This window comes from Gymnogyps californianus, chromosome 12 (genome assembly GCF_018139145.2).
Source record: "Gymnogyps californianus isolate 813 chromosome 12, ASM1813914v2, whole genome shotgun sequence".
Classification (NCBI taxonomy): domain Eukaryota; kingdom Metazoa; phylum Chordata; class Aves; order Accipitriformes; family Cathartidae; genus Gymnogyps; species Gymnogyps californianus.
In genome coordinates, this window is record NC_059482.1 from 11,518,197 (window position 1) to 11,535,301 (window position 17,105).

The 17,105-nt window shown below is 41.9% G+C and overlaps 1 protein-coding gene across 5 annotated transcripts in view; it reads left to right on the forward strand.

Moving 5' to 3' along the window:
- Nucleotides 1-5,784: 5,784 nt before the first annotated feature.
- The window catches only part of PEPD (peptidase D), a 142,606-nt gene continuing 131,285 nt past the window's right edge, over nucleotides 5,785-17,105 (forward strand). For 3 of the 5 annotated variants that reach the window (XM_050903925.1, XM_050903927.1, XM_050903926.1), the window contains exons 1-3: nucleotides 5,785-5,830; nucleotides 11,266-11,449; nucleotides 12,737-12,864. In XM_050903925.1, coding sequence (XP_050759882.1) covers nucleotides 5,787-5,830; nucleotides 11,266-11,449; nucleotides 12,737-12,864 — 356 coding nt within the window. In that variant the 5' untranslated portion in view covers nucleotides 5,785-5,786. Of the gene's footprint in view, nucleotides 5,831-11,265; nucleotides 11,450-12,736; nucleotides 12,865-17,105 lie in introns of those variants that run through there. The other 2 variants (XM_050903928.1, XM_050903930.1) reach the window with 2 other exon arrangements.

A 17,105-nucleotide genomic window follows, 5' to 3' on the forward strand; every position in this document is an offset into this window, starting at 1 on the left:
CTTTCTTCCCAAAAAAGTGGGAAAACTGACTTTAAATTGGTGTGAAGATATGAATCGTAATCTGCAAAAAGCTGAAGGCATTAATCTTTTGAGAAAATATTTACATAAGCATATTATAAGCTTATTTGGGGATTTGTTATGTGCTGGGTGGAGAGTACATTATGCAGACAGTAATGAAAGAAAAATTAAGATTTGTAAACATGTTCTGTATTATAACTGTACAATATATTGCAAAAGTTCAGGTAAATTTGTGGCACCACCGGGAGCTTGCATGAGGAGTGATGCTTTCCCATTGTACAATTGGTCGTATATTCATACATGCAGGCTAGATGAAATTTTCTGTCACACAGTACAGGAACTCCATCAGCTTCTTCCCATGCTTCTACTCTAGAAGATGGTGCAAAGCACCTTTGGTTTTGCCCTTCAAAATATTGCCAGTGTGCCACTCCTCTCCGTAGAAAAAGGCTGTGCATTTGAAAATGAGAAATGCTGAGGAAATAAATCATGAGTAATGCGAAGGAATTTTGTCCTTAGATGTGTCCACAGTAACATTGGTAATGCTGTTGGGGTAACGGCTGCAGTGATACTACATTCATGTCCTAAACCCAGTGTTGTAAAATTTCACTACAGCACTTTCTGTAAAACTTACTTAGAATAAACAAAAATGTCCATCTGTCATACTAACTAGTAACAGTTATAAAAAAGAAAATACAGGATAGTGGCTTATCTCTTACGCCTGGCAATTAGCCATGACTGAACTGCACTCGCATCACACAGCACATTTTTTATGTAGTACAAGTATGCACAACTCTTAGAAAAACAAAAAAGGAGTCATGGTGCTGGGCGCTATGCAAAGGACACACAGACAGGTGTAAACTGTGCCTTCATGGCCGTGGGTTAGCAAAAAAAGCAATATATGAGCAAACAGACTGAAAATCATTGAGAAGACTCCTTTTATTGAAGCAAACCAATATATTGCAATATACAAAAATTGATTCTTTCAAGCTGCCAGAGATATTAGAGAAACATTACAGAGATCATCACATTGGCCACTAATCCTTAAAAAAACCTAACAAACCAAAACCCCCACTAAAAAGAAGTCTTCCAAGCAGTTTTGATAGTGCTGTTTTAATACATTTTTATGAGATAATGGTTCCTGTGGAAGCAACTTATAAATACAGATGGGCAGATCGATATAAATGAAACAATGACAGTCCATACTAAGGAACTGCAAAAAAACACCCCCCAAAATAAAATTATAAAATTTTGTAAAGATCAATCAATAGCTGGAGAAGCTACCTTAGACTGTCTGATCCTTGACGGGCACATTTTGACTATACTAGATTTTCTTACTCTGAAGTGAAAGTCAATGGGGAGAGTAATGAGGCAATGTAATGCTTTACCTTTCTTGTCTTTTATAATAATTTAGTTCAAGCAGGCTTTGGGAAAATCACACTTTTATTTCAAGATCCAAAAGATCAATACAACAGTATACATTTAGTGCTTGAGGGAAAATTTACTCAAAATTGTTTCATGATGAAAATGCCAAAGGCAGATGCTTTTGTTCAGTCTGTTACTTTGAAGGGACCTTGTAATCTTAATTCCAAGTTAAAGACTTGTGGCCATTGTATCAAACAAAGGCAGCACATGTATCTTTCAGTGATGAAATGCTAGGGATCAATGTATAGTAATTCAATGAAAAAAACAGTATTAACACATTTTAACATAGGAAACTGTATAATTACTTTGGACTAACAGCTGATTCTACAATGTATAAAATACTTTCACTCATATACCTACAAACTCTATCTGTTGTTCTTTGCCTAGCCAGTGCTCTCCCATCCAAGTGAAGAAGGTCACAGAGAATCTCAGCCAGCAATATTCTAGCTTCCAAAAATTTGGGGGAATAATCAGCAGAAAAACAGATCAAGCTGAACTTAGAAAAATCTCTGTGCTGATAAATAAGCATCTCCTCTTATTTCTGTTTTTGTGATGGCACGTATAATACGGAAGCTTTCTAGATATTTAGGAAATCAGCTGAAACTTGTAGTGAGATCATATATCCAGGTAAGGATTTACTAAGGAGGGCCTATGGTGACCTTAGTCACTCAGCATTAGACTCTGTTCCCCATTTCATGTCATGACAGCGGCAGCTCAAGAGTTCTTACTGTGGTACCATGTTCTCAGTGTGGCTCTGTGATCCCTCATGGCAGCCCCAGATGATCAAGTCTCTCGCCAACTGCAATTGCCCAAAGCAGGAGAGAAGCTCAAGCACTGTGCAGCAGTCAGAGAGTACTTAGCTCTTCTTTTGACACCCAACCTGGGATGGAGGGCAGAAAGGAGGGGTGATGCTCCCCTAGCACATGCTGTCATCGCAGCTGCAGCATCCTTCCTTTTTGCCCAGTTTGTATTTGGACTGCATCTGCCCCTGCTAACTTTGGATTTTCATCTATCGTACTGTAACACCAGGGGAAAATATCTTGACCTGTATTCACAACAGTTATGTAATGTTCATATACTAAAAGGAAGGTTTATTAACCTAACATTATTTCTTTTCAGCTAGGATAACAGAAGCTGTAAATGCACTCACTGATGGTGCTGAACTCTAAGATCCTGCCTGGACAGCAGTATAACCACTTAAAATATAGAGGGACGGACAGCAATAGAAAAGTACTGGTACCAATTTATCAATGCTGGTTTCTTGTCTAGGTGTGAAGTGACCAATTGTTACAGTAACTTTTCTGTTAATATTTCCAAAGTCTTTTCTGCCAGGTGAATGAATGTCTACGTGAGAAAATTTGAGTTGTTTTAAATCTTTATAATAAGAATAAAAAGAGGTTCTTATGCAATTTAGTTACTTTTGGCTAACTAGTACATAGGCTGAGGAGAGACAGAAGGTCCTACGAGGAGCAGGAGTACAAACTGCATAGGAGCTGAGTGGAGATACACAGCTGAGTCTCAGAGGTGAGGGAATGGAAATTTTCCTAGGGACCCGCGGGGACTGTCTACAGCTGGATGTAATTCAGAAAGACACTGGCTGGATTCAGAGCAAGACTGCAGGACTGCAGTTACTCCCCCCTCCCCAATGCAAGGACATAACAGGGCAGGGGATGCTTGTGTTCAGGTGCTTTTTTGTTTTGCTTTGTCTCATTCTGCAGATTTGAATTTTCCCTGTTGAAGCAGCACATTGTTCTACTCAGTGTTTGAATAACGGTTACAGATTGAGAGCCCTTACCATGTGTCTGGTGTGCTCACACGGCAGATTTTAACCAGATTTTTGACCAAGAATCTGGCCATTGCAGAATCCCATCAGGTGTTGCAGTGTTGCATCTCTTGTGCACCCAGACTGCTACAGTGGGGCTTTTGAAGATGCCAAAAGCGCAAAATCAGGCCCTCAACCATGTTCTTGACCACGGAGAGAAGTCCTACTGGGAGATAAGTGACAGTAACGGTCAGTCAAACCTTGTTTTAGAGGGAAATGCTCTAAACTAGTCTGTCAGAGATTAAGGTCAGCCCCTGCATTATCTCAGTTGCAGAGTCAAATGCAGCGCAGAGGGAATCAGAATTATCTATGTGTGCAATAAAGCTGGTCTTGCTCCCAGTCTGGCTGCCAGTACCATTCCTGTGGCTGGCATTTCAACTGGCTGCCAGTATAGTCACCTTGCAAATGAGTTTAATTTGTGCATAGTGCAGAAGTTTCATTCTTTCAAATCAAAACAGGATATTTTTGGTAACAAACAACATAAAATAAAACATGTTTGTTTTGTTTTTTTTCCTAAGGAATGGAGTCTTATTTTCTGCTGAGATTTAATACAATGCAGGTAACTCTTCTGAATCTCAGTGAATGTTTTTGGAAGATGGGTAAAATGACCAAGGGGAAGAGATGAGGAAATTAAAATAAACAGGACAAAGAGACCCAGACAACCCATTTTAGAGAGCAGATACTACAATGCAGGAGACCTTTTCTCTAAGAAGGGCAAGTGTATGGGTAGGCAAAGAGGAGCTGGGAAGGATGAATGCCCGAAGCCACTAATAACAGTATTGGAAGAGTGCCTTGAAGGCTTTAGTCTTTTCTCTCTGCTCCTGACAGGAGAAGAAAAGGCAAAGTGAGCTTCCGTGCCTCCTCCCACTAATTCTGCTGGAGTCTAAGCAGAAGGGAGCGCCCCTAGGGGACTGAAAGCGGTAAAATATTTTGCTCCAGTTTACGTTAAAAAACTTTTCCAGTCTGCATAAACTGAAGGAAGTTCCTTGAAATTCAACAGCTTATCAGTGATGTCTAAAATGGGGCTTTATCTGTTAATCTGGAGCCAAAAATAAGTATTGTTCCTTGTCAAATGGGCAGTCTGTGAAAGAAGCTTCCGATTCTGTCATTATATATTTTGTAGTAAAGGTCTGTGACCCTTGGGCATAAAAAATAAAGAGCTAGAGGATGACTACATGACTTTTCTAGTTTTCTTAATTTACACACTCCTCTCCAGACTTTCTGAAATCAATCTTTCCCTGTGATTGCCATGCAGCTTTCACACACCACTTCAGAGCCAGCTGTGCATGAGTAGCTGCAGTTTTCTCCCAGCTTCTAGCAGACAATTTGGCCAACCAAAAAAGGGTTTTAATCATGCACATTTCTTAATAACAGTGCACTGATTTGTTATAACAAACATGAATTTCAAGCTCCATGTATTTTATGATCCTCCTGTCCCCTCTTCTCACTGCCCTGCATTCCCGTCTCTTTCCCAAGCGCTTTTGGTGGAAGCAGACCCACCAGGTGCATCAGCCAAATATTTTGCGGTATCGCAGTACTTTCTTTTGAGATCAGTGCCAGAACAACAGAGCTCAGCAGCAGCAGAGCGAGGACTTGTGCTTTCCTTCCAGGAAGGGAGGGCAGCGGTACCTGTGACGAGCTGCCAGCTCAGAGCAGTACTTATCACTGTTCTATTGAGGCACAGAGCAGCGAAACAACGTATTCAGGTCACAGAGGAGAGCTCCTCTCTTTCTTTATCCAGTGTTTCATGCTTCTGGGTATTTTCTTTTGCTGCTATATGGCAGTTACTGGCCACGTGAACCCTGGCCTATGAATTGTTGGTTTCTTCAGGTAGCTTATAATTTTGAGGCAAGAACAGGTGAGCTCGAGTTCTGAGGAAATCTGTGTGAATGGGAGCAACATTCAGCAGAGTGGGGCGAGTGCAAGGACAGGCGTTGGCTACAGCAAGACCACGCCTGAAGGCTGTTGTTAAACACCTTCTCCATTTCAAAATGCAAGTGGCAAGCATCTCTTACAGGGGTTATAGCAGCACGGCACGTTAAATGGATTTTTTAAGCAACCATTTATTTAGGGGAGCTCTGTTGTAAAAGACAGCAATCCCTGTAAAAGGTTATATTTCCATTATACAGCTTTTAGCTTCAAGGACTCTAGTTGTTCCTCGTACAAGAAGACAACACATGAGGTGATGGTTACAAAACCACCTCTCCGGTTCGGACGCAGCTGCAGAGCGTTCCCAATGGACACCACCCCTCAGGTGACAAGGAGCCCAAGTCCCGGCCGTCGCCGGGCCTTTCCGCTGCCAGATCTACGTCTGAAAGCCTGAGGAGAGGAGCAGTAGTGGCCTGTCAGTGCCTGCAAGGCCCGAGGGAGCCTTGAAAGCCTCTGTGGGCCGCGGGCCCCGCTCCCCTCACAGCGCCGGCCGGGAAGACGTTCCCCTGGCCCCGCCCCGCCATCGGCTCCCCGCGCTGAGGCGGCGCCGCCGCGCCCCTCCGCAGCGGCCCGGCCCGCGCGGCCCCGCCGTCACATGACAGGCGAAGTCCGGCGAGGCAACATGGCCGCGGCGGCGGGGTAAGCATCGCTCCTCGGCCGCGCTACCGCCGGCGCTCCCCGCTCCTCACGGGCCCGCCGGGCCCAGCGCCCCGGCCCGTGGCGAGGCTGCGCGTCCTACCGGCTCCCCCTGCCTCCCCCCGCGGTGTGCTACGCGGCGGCGGCCCGGCTGTGCGAGGCCAGCGGGGTCTCCCTGAGGGGCCCGGGTGGGTGGGGGGTGCTGGAGGGCGGCGGTTGCCCCGAGCCGGCTGGGGAGGGCCGGGCCTGGCGGGGCGGCCGGGCGGCAGGCTGTCGCCGTGCAGTCTGCAGGGGAGGCCGGGCTGCCTGCGCGGGAGCAGGGGCTCCCTGAAATGAAAGCAAGTTTTGCGTGGGGCGGCGAGAGAGCTGCAGAGGGTCCCACGGGCACCCTGCCCGCCGAGTCGGCTCGGCAGTGCCTCCCCCGAGCCGTGGGTTATCCTTTAAGTTGCATTAGGTTTGGGAAATCGTGCTTAAAGGTGGCTGTGGATTACTTAGTGCAAGGTCTGTCCCACATTCTATAGCTAAATTCAGCCATTTCTTCCAGTGCTTTAAGAAGGTGCCATTAAAAATGTATCAAAATGAGGGGGGAACTTTTCATATTTGCCAAAACCAGGTCACGCTGGGACTTGGCTCTGACTCTTTCATCTTTGGGTGGAGGTTGCTCCCCTGTGAGGTCCTCTCCTGCCCCTGGTTTCCCCCAGCGCTGACCGGGCATTCCCTGTCCAAGGATGCTCCTGCCTGGCCCTCCTGAGAGCAAGGGTGGGCTGGGGTAGGTAGGTGGGACATCGAACGGGGCTGGGACTTCAAGTTGTTGACTTATTTACAAGGAGCACTGAGTTCGCCGTGAAGAAAACATTCAGTTTACGCCTTAAACAGTGGTAGTTGCTTCTGCCTTTTCCCTTGTATCACTTATTTGCTTGTGCCGCTGTTAGCGTAGGCCTCTTGCACTTCACATATTTGATGTGGAAACAGCATTAAAAATTGGCTAGAATTCAGGCTGATGTTGATGACTCTGTTGCTCAAAACAAACAAATAAATAAGGCCCAGTCAATAAACAAATGATAACTTCTTGAGAAGTAGTTTCAGTGGTTTCTCATCTTCGTTGAGATCTGGATCCTGTTTGCGTGACCTCAGTAGAACAGAAATGGCAGTCCATGAGTTTTCTTCTGAAACAACAGAAGTATGAAAGGTTAACTGAAAAATGGTGGGAAAACCAGAAATAAAATAGGATTTTGGGTTACCAGTGTGTTCTGGTGGTTGCATCAGAACAAATCCAAAATGTTAGATGGATCATACGGTAACAGAATGTAAGCTCTCTGAAAATATAAAACTTCTGAAATAAGCATTGAAAATCAACAGTTCCAGGCAAAAGAAAAATATCCTTTAAAGAAACAGATGTAGTTTAATGTTCCTAGCTACATTTCACTTCCAGTATAATAAAATAAAAAGAGTTCTTGTGTGGGCTTGGGCCTAAGTGATCATAAAAATTGTGTGTGACAGCCAGCAGGGAAACTGTCAGCTACTGTGGGAGGCCTTTACCAGACTGAGCAACGGCTGAATTCTGGTACCAGACTAGAGAAAATGAGGACGCTGAGCTTCACTTGTCCTGTCCTGGTCTTGCAAGTAGCCATTTCTGACACTGACTAATGTTTATTTGTAGAAGCTTGCATAGCTTCAAAGAGGCATGCACCACAAAGCAGTGCTTGCATTAAATACACTTCATTATCAAATGTATAACTCTACATGAGAGTTTTGAGTTGAGTTTGTGGCTGGAGACGTCAGAGTCCTTGCACTAACAGAAGAAACAGACATTGAAGGACCAGCCAATATATTGTACTAATTGAATTCTGGTATTTGTGTGTCTTGTGTGATACAAACTGAGTGATTAGAGATCACGGACCAAAATTGAAAGCTTGTAATTCCCTCTCTGGAAAGAACTTTGTGGTAGTATTGCTAGGTGGCAAATAACAGAGAGTTTTATGCTAATTATGCTGTAATTGCATGTGTATTTGCGGGGTTGATAAACATGTGAGGCAGTTACATACATGTACCCACTCAGCTTAATACAAGTGGCATAGCGATGACTTCTTATATTTGAAACTGAAAAAGTGCTAAATAATAGTCATGGCGTAGACAGTACTGCATAGTCACAGGAGTTTGTAACAGCTGGGCTGGAAGGAATATGGAAAAAAGACCAGACCAGTTATAACCTACTTACCTGCCATGTATTTCTTAGTAACAGAGCAATGGTCACAACAGAGCAGTGGTTGCACAGCCAGTCCTGTGTGTGAAGACTTTTCTTGTGATCGAGTACTGTGAGAGTTCTCTTCCCAAATCATTATTTGCAGCAGAAAGCCAGCTGTACAGCCATACTCTTTTTTGTAAGACTTAAATTCCTCTGTCAGTGCTCATCTCTGAAAAGAGCTCTCTGTGTAAGTTGTGGAAAGCTCGTGCTGGGCTCATGCATGCGGAGTCACCCAATCTCTGCAGGCAAAGCAGGACCTGTGGGTGTCTTGCCGTGTTGTTACTCCATCCGTGAGGGTGCCGTCAGTTTGGTATCTGAGTGCTTGCAGGAGGAAAGAGAACAAAGGCTGTGGAGGAAGCAGACTTCTCTAAGTTGAGTCCTCTCTGAAACCTAGCTGGTTTTCTCTGCAGAATTTCAGTTGTGAAAGTAGATCTGTTGCTTGGCAAGCTCGTGCTGTCCAAGGCATGAATTAACATATGAGTGCTCAGCAGAGGACCTGAGGAACAGAGCAATATTTGCAACACACTCAGCCCAGCCCTCCTGTGTCCTGCAGCCCTTGCTGCAGGGTCTAGCATACTCAGCTGCTGTGACTTAAGTAGCCTTAAAATAGAGACCAAGGCTATGCCTGTGGAAAAACTGTGCAAGTCTAAAACAACTATACAGGGCCAAATTCTGCTGTTGATGAATATTGTGGCATCAAATTCAACCAGGGAAAGTGGGATCTGTTATATATAAGGCAGAACACAGTTTTGCCATGGGCTTAGATAAAATGGGCAGAAGAACTGTCATTTTGCACCAGAATGCATTTCAGCTCCAGTGTTAAGATCCCAGTAAAAGACACTCTTAAAGTGGCTTAGTGAGACTACCAGTAGGAATTGCTGCCTGACATCATTATTTCTCCTTGTGTCTTGTTGTCAAAGGTTTTAAGTGCAATAAAAGCATTAATAGTAAACTTAATGGAGATGAAAATGTGCCTTTGTAGCAGCTTCTTGTGAGCTCCAGGGTGTAGGAATAGGCCTGGAGAAGGAGGGAGGTCAGAGTCCCTCCCCCCCCCCCCCCCCCCCCCAAATCACAGCAAAAAAAACCCCAAGTTGTGAAGAGGGTAAAATTACAATGAAGGTGACTTTCTTCCTTCCTTTGAAGCAAAACATAAGATGGTTTGTCCTACCACCTCTGCCTTTTTTTGGTTTTGTTTTTTTTGTCAGCAGATACAAAGATCTGAGAGCAACCTATGGCATAAGGGTATCTGATGATGTTCTCTCTTCCCTTTTATACGTGCAGTAAGGTGAGCGTATGATTTCCAGGCCCCTGCATGGAGTTACTCCAGGGGGTGATCTTGCTTGAATAACAGTGTTTTCAACCTCTTGTGCATTGCTGAGTTGCTGAGCCACAGCTTTGCACCCGAAAAGCCTTGCTCATATGTAGTTTAAGGTTCGCTATCTGGCCTTGCCCATATTTAGTTTAAGGTTCACTATCTGATTTAAAACTTTCAGTAGCTTTTGCTAGGATTGTATGAACTTGCTTCATTCTTCCTGCAGGCATGGGTACCCCAAAATGAAAGCTTATGCTGTGCTTCCATGCTACGCTGATGTGCTGCAATAGGTAGTCTGCGGCCCTTGTAATGATCACTTGCCGTGGTGCTGGGTTATCAGGTGTGTGTGGGAATTAATAAAAATAAATACATTTGGGTTTTGTGCACTATCAGCTGAACTCCTAGGCAGATAGTCTGAAAATTAGATTAGCAAGAGCAGTCTTTCACCTTCCAAAATTACTTATGCTGTTATATCAAGTAGTTATAAACAAGTAGAATAAAGTATTTTATTAGCTCTTTTATGCTGTGTCTGCAGTAAGAAATTATAGGGTTTACATTTCTGATGCTGATAAAGTCTTTCAGGAGGTTATGCAGCTATAAATCAAAGGTTACCTTTCAGATTGCCTATGAAAACGATATAATAATTAAGATGTGGAGCTCTGCTCGTCTAAGGTTAAGTCCCTTGGTGGTTCATTTCTTGTCATCTTAACATAGTAACAATTTAACTGCACCTTTCTGTCATCTCCCCTAGAAGCATATCTGATAGAAAATGACCATCCAGCCAGTCAGTCTTCGAGAAGCTGAGAGAAGCTGAGGTGGAGGGACAAACTGGACTTAAATCATAGGGTTTTATTGATAAAACAGTATTCGTCTGTAATACTGAAGCTCCAAAGCACAGCTTTGCTATATTAAACATAAAAAAAAGGGAAATGCTCTTAGATTCTTCTCTCCTCATCTGATTTAAAAAAAAAAAAATCCTACAACAAGCTACTGTGCTTCTACTGGCAGAGCTCCAAAAAGTGCAGGTATGGGCCTATAACAAATGTGAATGAATCAGCAATATATTCTTGTAGTACTTTAAACACCTTAAATTACTTAATAACCAGTTTATTTTAAGAGAGAGCTCTCCACTTTTAAACTGTATTCTCCCAGTTGTGGCTCTGTTGAGTACAATCTTTCAGAAACTTTCCGGGCTGTCTCAGCACATTTGTGCTGCCTTAGGGGCAGGTGGTGATGTATAGCAGGAGGTCACTGGTACCCGGGACATGCTCCTGTGGCCACGTATGTGAGTTCAGTCACTTGCTGAAGCCACTTGTAGGCATGCAAGAATAAACATACGTACATAGGAAAGAAATTTGCAGATACTGTGTGAGTATGGGAAATGCTGTTGTCCTGCGTCTGGTATCTGTCATCTTTTCTTTCCAGTCCCTGTTTCAGCTACTGAACATTTTCCAGAAGGACCTGCTCAAGTTTGCCAGACTTAATGTAACCTTCCAATTCTGTTTTCAGTAACTCAGAACTCATTTTCTTCTCTCCTGTTTTGCCTTTACTCAGCCGACCTAGGCTGCTGTTGCTTTCTGCATCTACTTTTCGTGTTGCTTTACCTAAAGGAAAGTGACAAGTGACATGCTGTGGGCCATAGCTCCAGCCAGCCCTGTCCCCTGTTGCCGTCTTTTCCTTTGGTACTCGTATGACCAATGTTTGATCGTCGCTCAAGAGCAATGCTTGTATACAGCATCTCTTCCCCTTCAGTGATTAGCATCTTGTTGAACTAAACTTCCTTTTCTGTTCTAGACTAAAGTAACAAACACTGTGCGTCTGAATCGTGCTAACCACTGTCTTTGTCTTCCATTAATTGTAAATTAAAAAAATCTTTTCTAGACCCTCCTTTTGGCTGGGGAATGAGACCTTGAAAGTGCCTGTAGCGCTTTTTGTCTTGAATAGAAGACGACTGTGTGATCGCCTGAGACAGAATAAGGATGTTCAGAAGAATTCGGTTGTTCTGCTGCAGGGTGGTGAAGAAACCCAGAGATACTGTACTGATACTGGTATTGTGTTTCGGCAGGTAAGAGCTGAATCAAAACTTCAAATCAAATTAAGAAACTCTCTTCAACTGCATGAATTTTTAAACGATTTTTAATTAATTTTCCCTTTATCTTTCATGTGTGCATTGCCTTGCTTCACTTAAATAAATTGGCTTCTTTATAACATTGCCTCTTCAGCTTCGAGTTGCTCTCTCTTTCAGTGCTGTAGTATGCAGGCTCATTATCTGGTTTAAAGGGCCTGAGCCTGTTCAAGGCCCTACTGCCTATCAGTAATTAATGTAATATTAAAGACAGCAATGGAATATTTCTTAGTTTTCTCAATCTTGTCTGTGACCCAAAAAATAACCTCCTTTCTGTAGTGAAACATGTTACAGTGGACCTAAACTGAATTAATTCATAGAAAAGCATATTTCAAGCTTTTATAAATACTTTTATAAATAGTATATTCCACAAAGCAGGATGTATCTTAGAATTTACAACATGTGTCTTCTCAAATTAGACTCTTCCTTAAGTACCCATGTGTTCTTCTGTCACAAATAGGACTTAATAACTTGTTAATGTCATGCCGAACGCATTCTTTAGGGAAGTTGGCATAACAGAAGTCTAATTATGCATACCCCATACTTTGCATGGCTGCTACAGTACTTTGTTTTGTGAATTTAATTGAGCTGTTGTATGTTACGAGAAACAAAACCAATAAATTTTAATCTAGATAGCACATATCTTAATGTAGTTATTGGTCTGTTTTTAGAGGAGATGCACTGTTCAAGAGTATCAGAGCATATGTCTGTCCTTACCAAAATTCATCTCTGTATTGCTAGGTGTTTGTTGTTTGCTTGCTTGTTCTTAAAGGAACTCTTGGCTAAAGGCTGTTCTTAGTGCAGCTTTCTCTTCTCTGGGGGAGGTTGGGTCTTCTCTTCAGCACTCTGTCGTCACAACCCGATGAATCTGCACTCTGCTTTTGCCTTGTCTCATGTGACATGACTGTTTCTTCCTGATGCTACAGTCCCTAATTCTAGATTGGAAGAATGTATTTTATTGTGTGGTGTATGTTTATTGTGCTGAGTTGACCTGTTTATTTCTTATTAACCTCTGATCCTTTCCAGTTGCCAACAGAGGGATTTGTATTATTGTAACCTAAAACTAATCAGTCTGAAAAGCTTTAGACCTAAACCACTTCCCCCCCTCCAAAAGCAAGAGATCTCTTTCAGATATGTGGAAGTGGGAATTAATATGTACTGTAGTGTATTTTTAGAGCTGGTAGAAGTGAGGGTTTTCTTTTAAGAATATATTTTGTCTTGACCTAGGAATCTTACTTTCACTGGACTTTTGGAGTAACTGAAGCAGGCTGCTTTGGAGCAGTAGATGTTGATACTGGAAGATCCATGCTTTTTGTTCCACAGCTCCCTGAAAGCTATGCGGTTTGGATGGGAAAGTAAGACATATCTTTTAACTGTGTTCCGATGTATCTGAGTACTTCATATAACGTAACTGTCTGTAGAGCTGGAATGGTATCTCATTTTAATCAGGTTCCACCAAATCATTCAATGTGAATTGTAGTGATATGTACATACAATGATACAAAACGTGATCAATTGGTATTGATCATATGATATCAAATGATCCACCACCATTTGGTAGAGAATACCTTTAGAATTGGAACCCATGAATCTCATGGTATTCATGAAAGGAAGCTGAACCATAAAGAAAAGTAGAAGTCTTGTGTTAGGACTGAACAAGTTAAATAGTAAAGCAGACTTTTTCAAGTTGCTTTACCAGTTTGCAGCTGCCTTAGCTAATGAAGCTTTTTGAATGGCAGAAGGTAGTTTAGCCTCTTTGATACTTTTTTTGATATGAACTGACAGACTGGGGAATGTGATTTTAATTCTGTTCTGTGAGTATGCCATAAACATCTCTCTATCCACATTGGTAGTAAATATTGCTCAGTGCCATAGTAGTGGAGAAATTGATTTATTTATGTGTTCATTTCTTTTCTCAGTCTTGATTGTATTTATACCCTCTAACAAACTGTAAATTTTTTTGTTGTCTACATTGTCTCAGAACATTGGATTACTTCTAATTTACTGTCAGGTTGCTTCACTTCTATTTGAAGCTATCACTTATATTTTAATGCTAATTTTGGGAAAAGGAAAACAATGGCAACCAATCCCATATGCTGAACTGTGCCAGACCATATGGTAGGGCACGGCTGCTGTCTTCTCAGAGAGTTTATATCAATATCACTCTTAGACCTGCCTGCGAACTGAAATTGTTTGTGATAGCATAAAAATGTGAATACTGCTGTCTGAAATATTTCAGCTGAGGGCTGCACCTGTCTGGGAGGGTAAGTTCTGTTTAACCCCCACGTGTACTGTCTAAAGTCTGTTCCCTTGTGGTGCTTGTTCCCATTTATAGGCAAAGCTTTTTCCTCCCTCTAAGTTCTCTTCTGCTAGTTCAAATCAGCTGTTTCATACCCACACTGATTGTGCCTAATCTGAAAAGGTCTAAAAATATTATTGAAATGCCACCATCTCATTTTGCATTTTCAAACAAAATATTGTGGGGTTTATAAATGGTGGCCTTTTTTATTTGTTTGTGCAGTGCTCGTTATTCATTCATTTACAGAATTATAAGTCTGGTTAAGAGTGGTTTATTGATGTTGTGTCTTCTTGCAGAGTATAACAAATTGTCTTTATCACAGCATCCTTGTTTTCTAAATTCTCCTCCTTACCCTTCTTGAATCCCTCTGTTTGAATCTTTGTTTTCTCTTCTGTCAGCCGTGGTCATGTACTTTTTCTGCTTGTCAGAAGCAGGATGGATGAATAACTCATTTGTGAGTCAGTAGCAGTTCTGCTTCATAAGTTGGTTGGCAGGGGGTACTGCACACAGCTAGGGATTGTGTTCCTTCCCAGAAGACTCAATTTTAAGACAAAATTAGCACTGAAAGAAAAACACAAATAAGTTTGCCTTCAATCCGCTGCTGTTTATCTACTATAGTTTGCCTTGGAAGTGCTTGTTTCTGTGCATCTGGAAGGCACTCTCTACCCACTGAAGAAACATTCATTTACCATCAATGAAGCACAAATCAATTCAATGCCTTGTATGATATTTGCGAAGTTGGTATTTTACGGAGGTCTACAGCTGGTCTTCTAGTTCATAGCACAGGGTGCAGTTGCTTTGCCTGGTGTTTATATTGCTTTCTATTTAAGACAGATGTGGGAATCTAATGCATAGATTCTCTTAAAATGCAGAAGGCTCTTTAATATTTTACTACCGCTGTATTACTAAACGTATTGTTTGATGTACTGGTGTGCTTTCACTTCTGAAGGACACGTATTTGAGTTGTTTTCAAAATGTAGCTTAGGTAATGTGGCAGCCAGAAGGGTTAACCTTTTTGCCTTGAAGTAACGCAAAAGTGGGGCTTCTTGGCTTCTTTCACATTGCAGTCTTAGTTTGGCCAAAACCAATGAAGTGTCTGAGAGCATTTGCTTGGAGATGAGCAGACTATTAGTTTGCAAATGAGACCATGAACACTGTAATTATTTTAGTCTCACCAACTGCACTTGTTTTTATGAACAGTTTTGCATGCTGAGGTGGTGTCTGGGGACTCTGCAGAACAGGTGAACACGGAGATGATGAATGTACCACCCTGGGCTGTGGTCTGCCAAAGACCCAGCACTACATTGTACCGGTGTTGAGGGTGACTACCACTTCTTTGGAAGTGTAACTCATCTTGTAGGACTTCTTGCTGAATGTGTATGCTCTAAAGATTTGTAAATAGCTGTAAGGCTACCTTTCAGAAGTCCTTCAAGCCAAAATGGCCTCTGCAGTTTTAAAAGGGAGGAGGGATTTAATTTAACTCACAGACTATGGATGTTCTCCAAAAAACCCACAACCTCTTAAGGTGGCAATCACGGAATTGTTATGAGGGTAATTGTAGGACTGGTGGCCCTACTTTCATGTTGGGAAGGGTTTGCAACAACAGTTGCTGTTTTTTAAATTACAAGTGTGGGCATTTCTCCAAATGCTGGGCTAGCCCTTTTCTTAGTTGTTGGCTGGGAAAATCTTATCAACTAAGAGAACCGCTTTGCCTATCTCTTGATCTGTACCTCTGCCCCCTGCCCCTCCCGTTGTTTGTAAGGCAAAACCAAAGACTCTCACAGGATGGCTTAGTGGGTAGACTTTTGCGCTCCTGAAGTGTTTTTCTAGTCTTACTTTCGGAGGAAGAGTTTAAGAAATGAATCTGGTCATATAAGATTGTAAAGGCTTCGGAAGCGTAACTGTGTTGTAAATGCCCCTCTTTCTCGGCATGGTCTTACCTAGTCAAGTTTGTGGTGCAAAGCTGTTAGCAATCATATCTATTCCTAGGAAGCATTAAGTTGGTATGACTGCATGTCTTGCACAGAGACTTTAATTTCACTAATTAATGCTGCACCTGCCATTTACCGCCTTAATTATAAATGACAGAACTAGTCAGTGTGCTGATTAAAGATATTTTATAAAGTAAAACATACTGTACAGCAGCTGCTTTATGTGGAGCGGATGCCAAAATAACTTAATTGCCTTGCCACGTAAAGAGTGTTTTTAATGGAAAACAAAAATATTTAACGCTTTCATGCTCTAACTTTAGAAATATGTATTAAATGGGGCAGAGCAATATTTATGTGCAATTCCCTGTGTTTTCTTCGAAGCCCTGCTGGCTGATTGGTAAGTATAACAACATTAATCTAGCGTTGCATCCACTGTAAGTAACGTTTTCCATGAATTTGATTGGAAGCTATCTGTATTTGCAAAGTGAACCTTGGTATGGCTCTTTGGAGCTGTAATAAAGCACAATGAAATGCTTTGCAAATGTTAATAATTTCTCAGTGACCTAATGAGGAAGCTTTTTAAACATTGTCATCATTTTCTAAGTAAGTTACAACCAAAATCAACCTTTGGTTTTGGTGATTAAACTTGACTGACTTCAGCAAAGCTGAGAAGTTTTACTGCCTTTGGAAAAAAGTGCAGAAGTATGTGGTTGGTTTTTTTTGCTTGTTTGCTTTTTTCCCCCAAATGCTTTTGTAAAAAAAAAAAAAGAGCTTTTCAGGCTATTTAGGCTTTTACCTTTTTTCCCCATATAGACTGTATGTGACCATGAAAATTAGAAGCTAAGAAATTGCTTTCTTGATCTCTTTTTCTTAATGGGGATCGGTGAAATTTTGTGGCATTTGTATTTTGAATAATTGTGAGTATTAGATTGTGTACAGCACGGTATGTTTACCTGACTATAGCATGGTGGCTGAGATTGGTGCATTAATTAGTCCTAGGCTTGGCTACAAGAAGGCAAGGTCTGTAGTAAGCCCATTCTATGCAAGCTGAAATTGGAGACAACTCTTTGGAAAGGTAATGGAGTGTATGTGGCTGCTGTAGGGAACAAACTCTAAATCACCTTAATTGCTCTACTTCATGTAGATATTGCAGGAATGAAGGACATTTTCTAGATGAGTTTTATTGATGTGGTGCATACAGGTCCTCTTCTCCATAGCATGCTCTGGAGCTGTGTATTCAGATAGTATACTCTGAAAGGGTCTTTGGTTCTACCTTCTGAACTGATCTGCATATCATCCCCTGGTATTTTTTCTTGTAATTTTTTCTCTAAAATGAAATACGTTTAGTGTTTTCTTTTTCCATGTC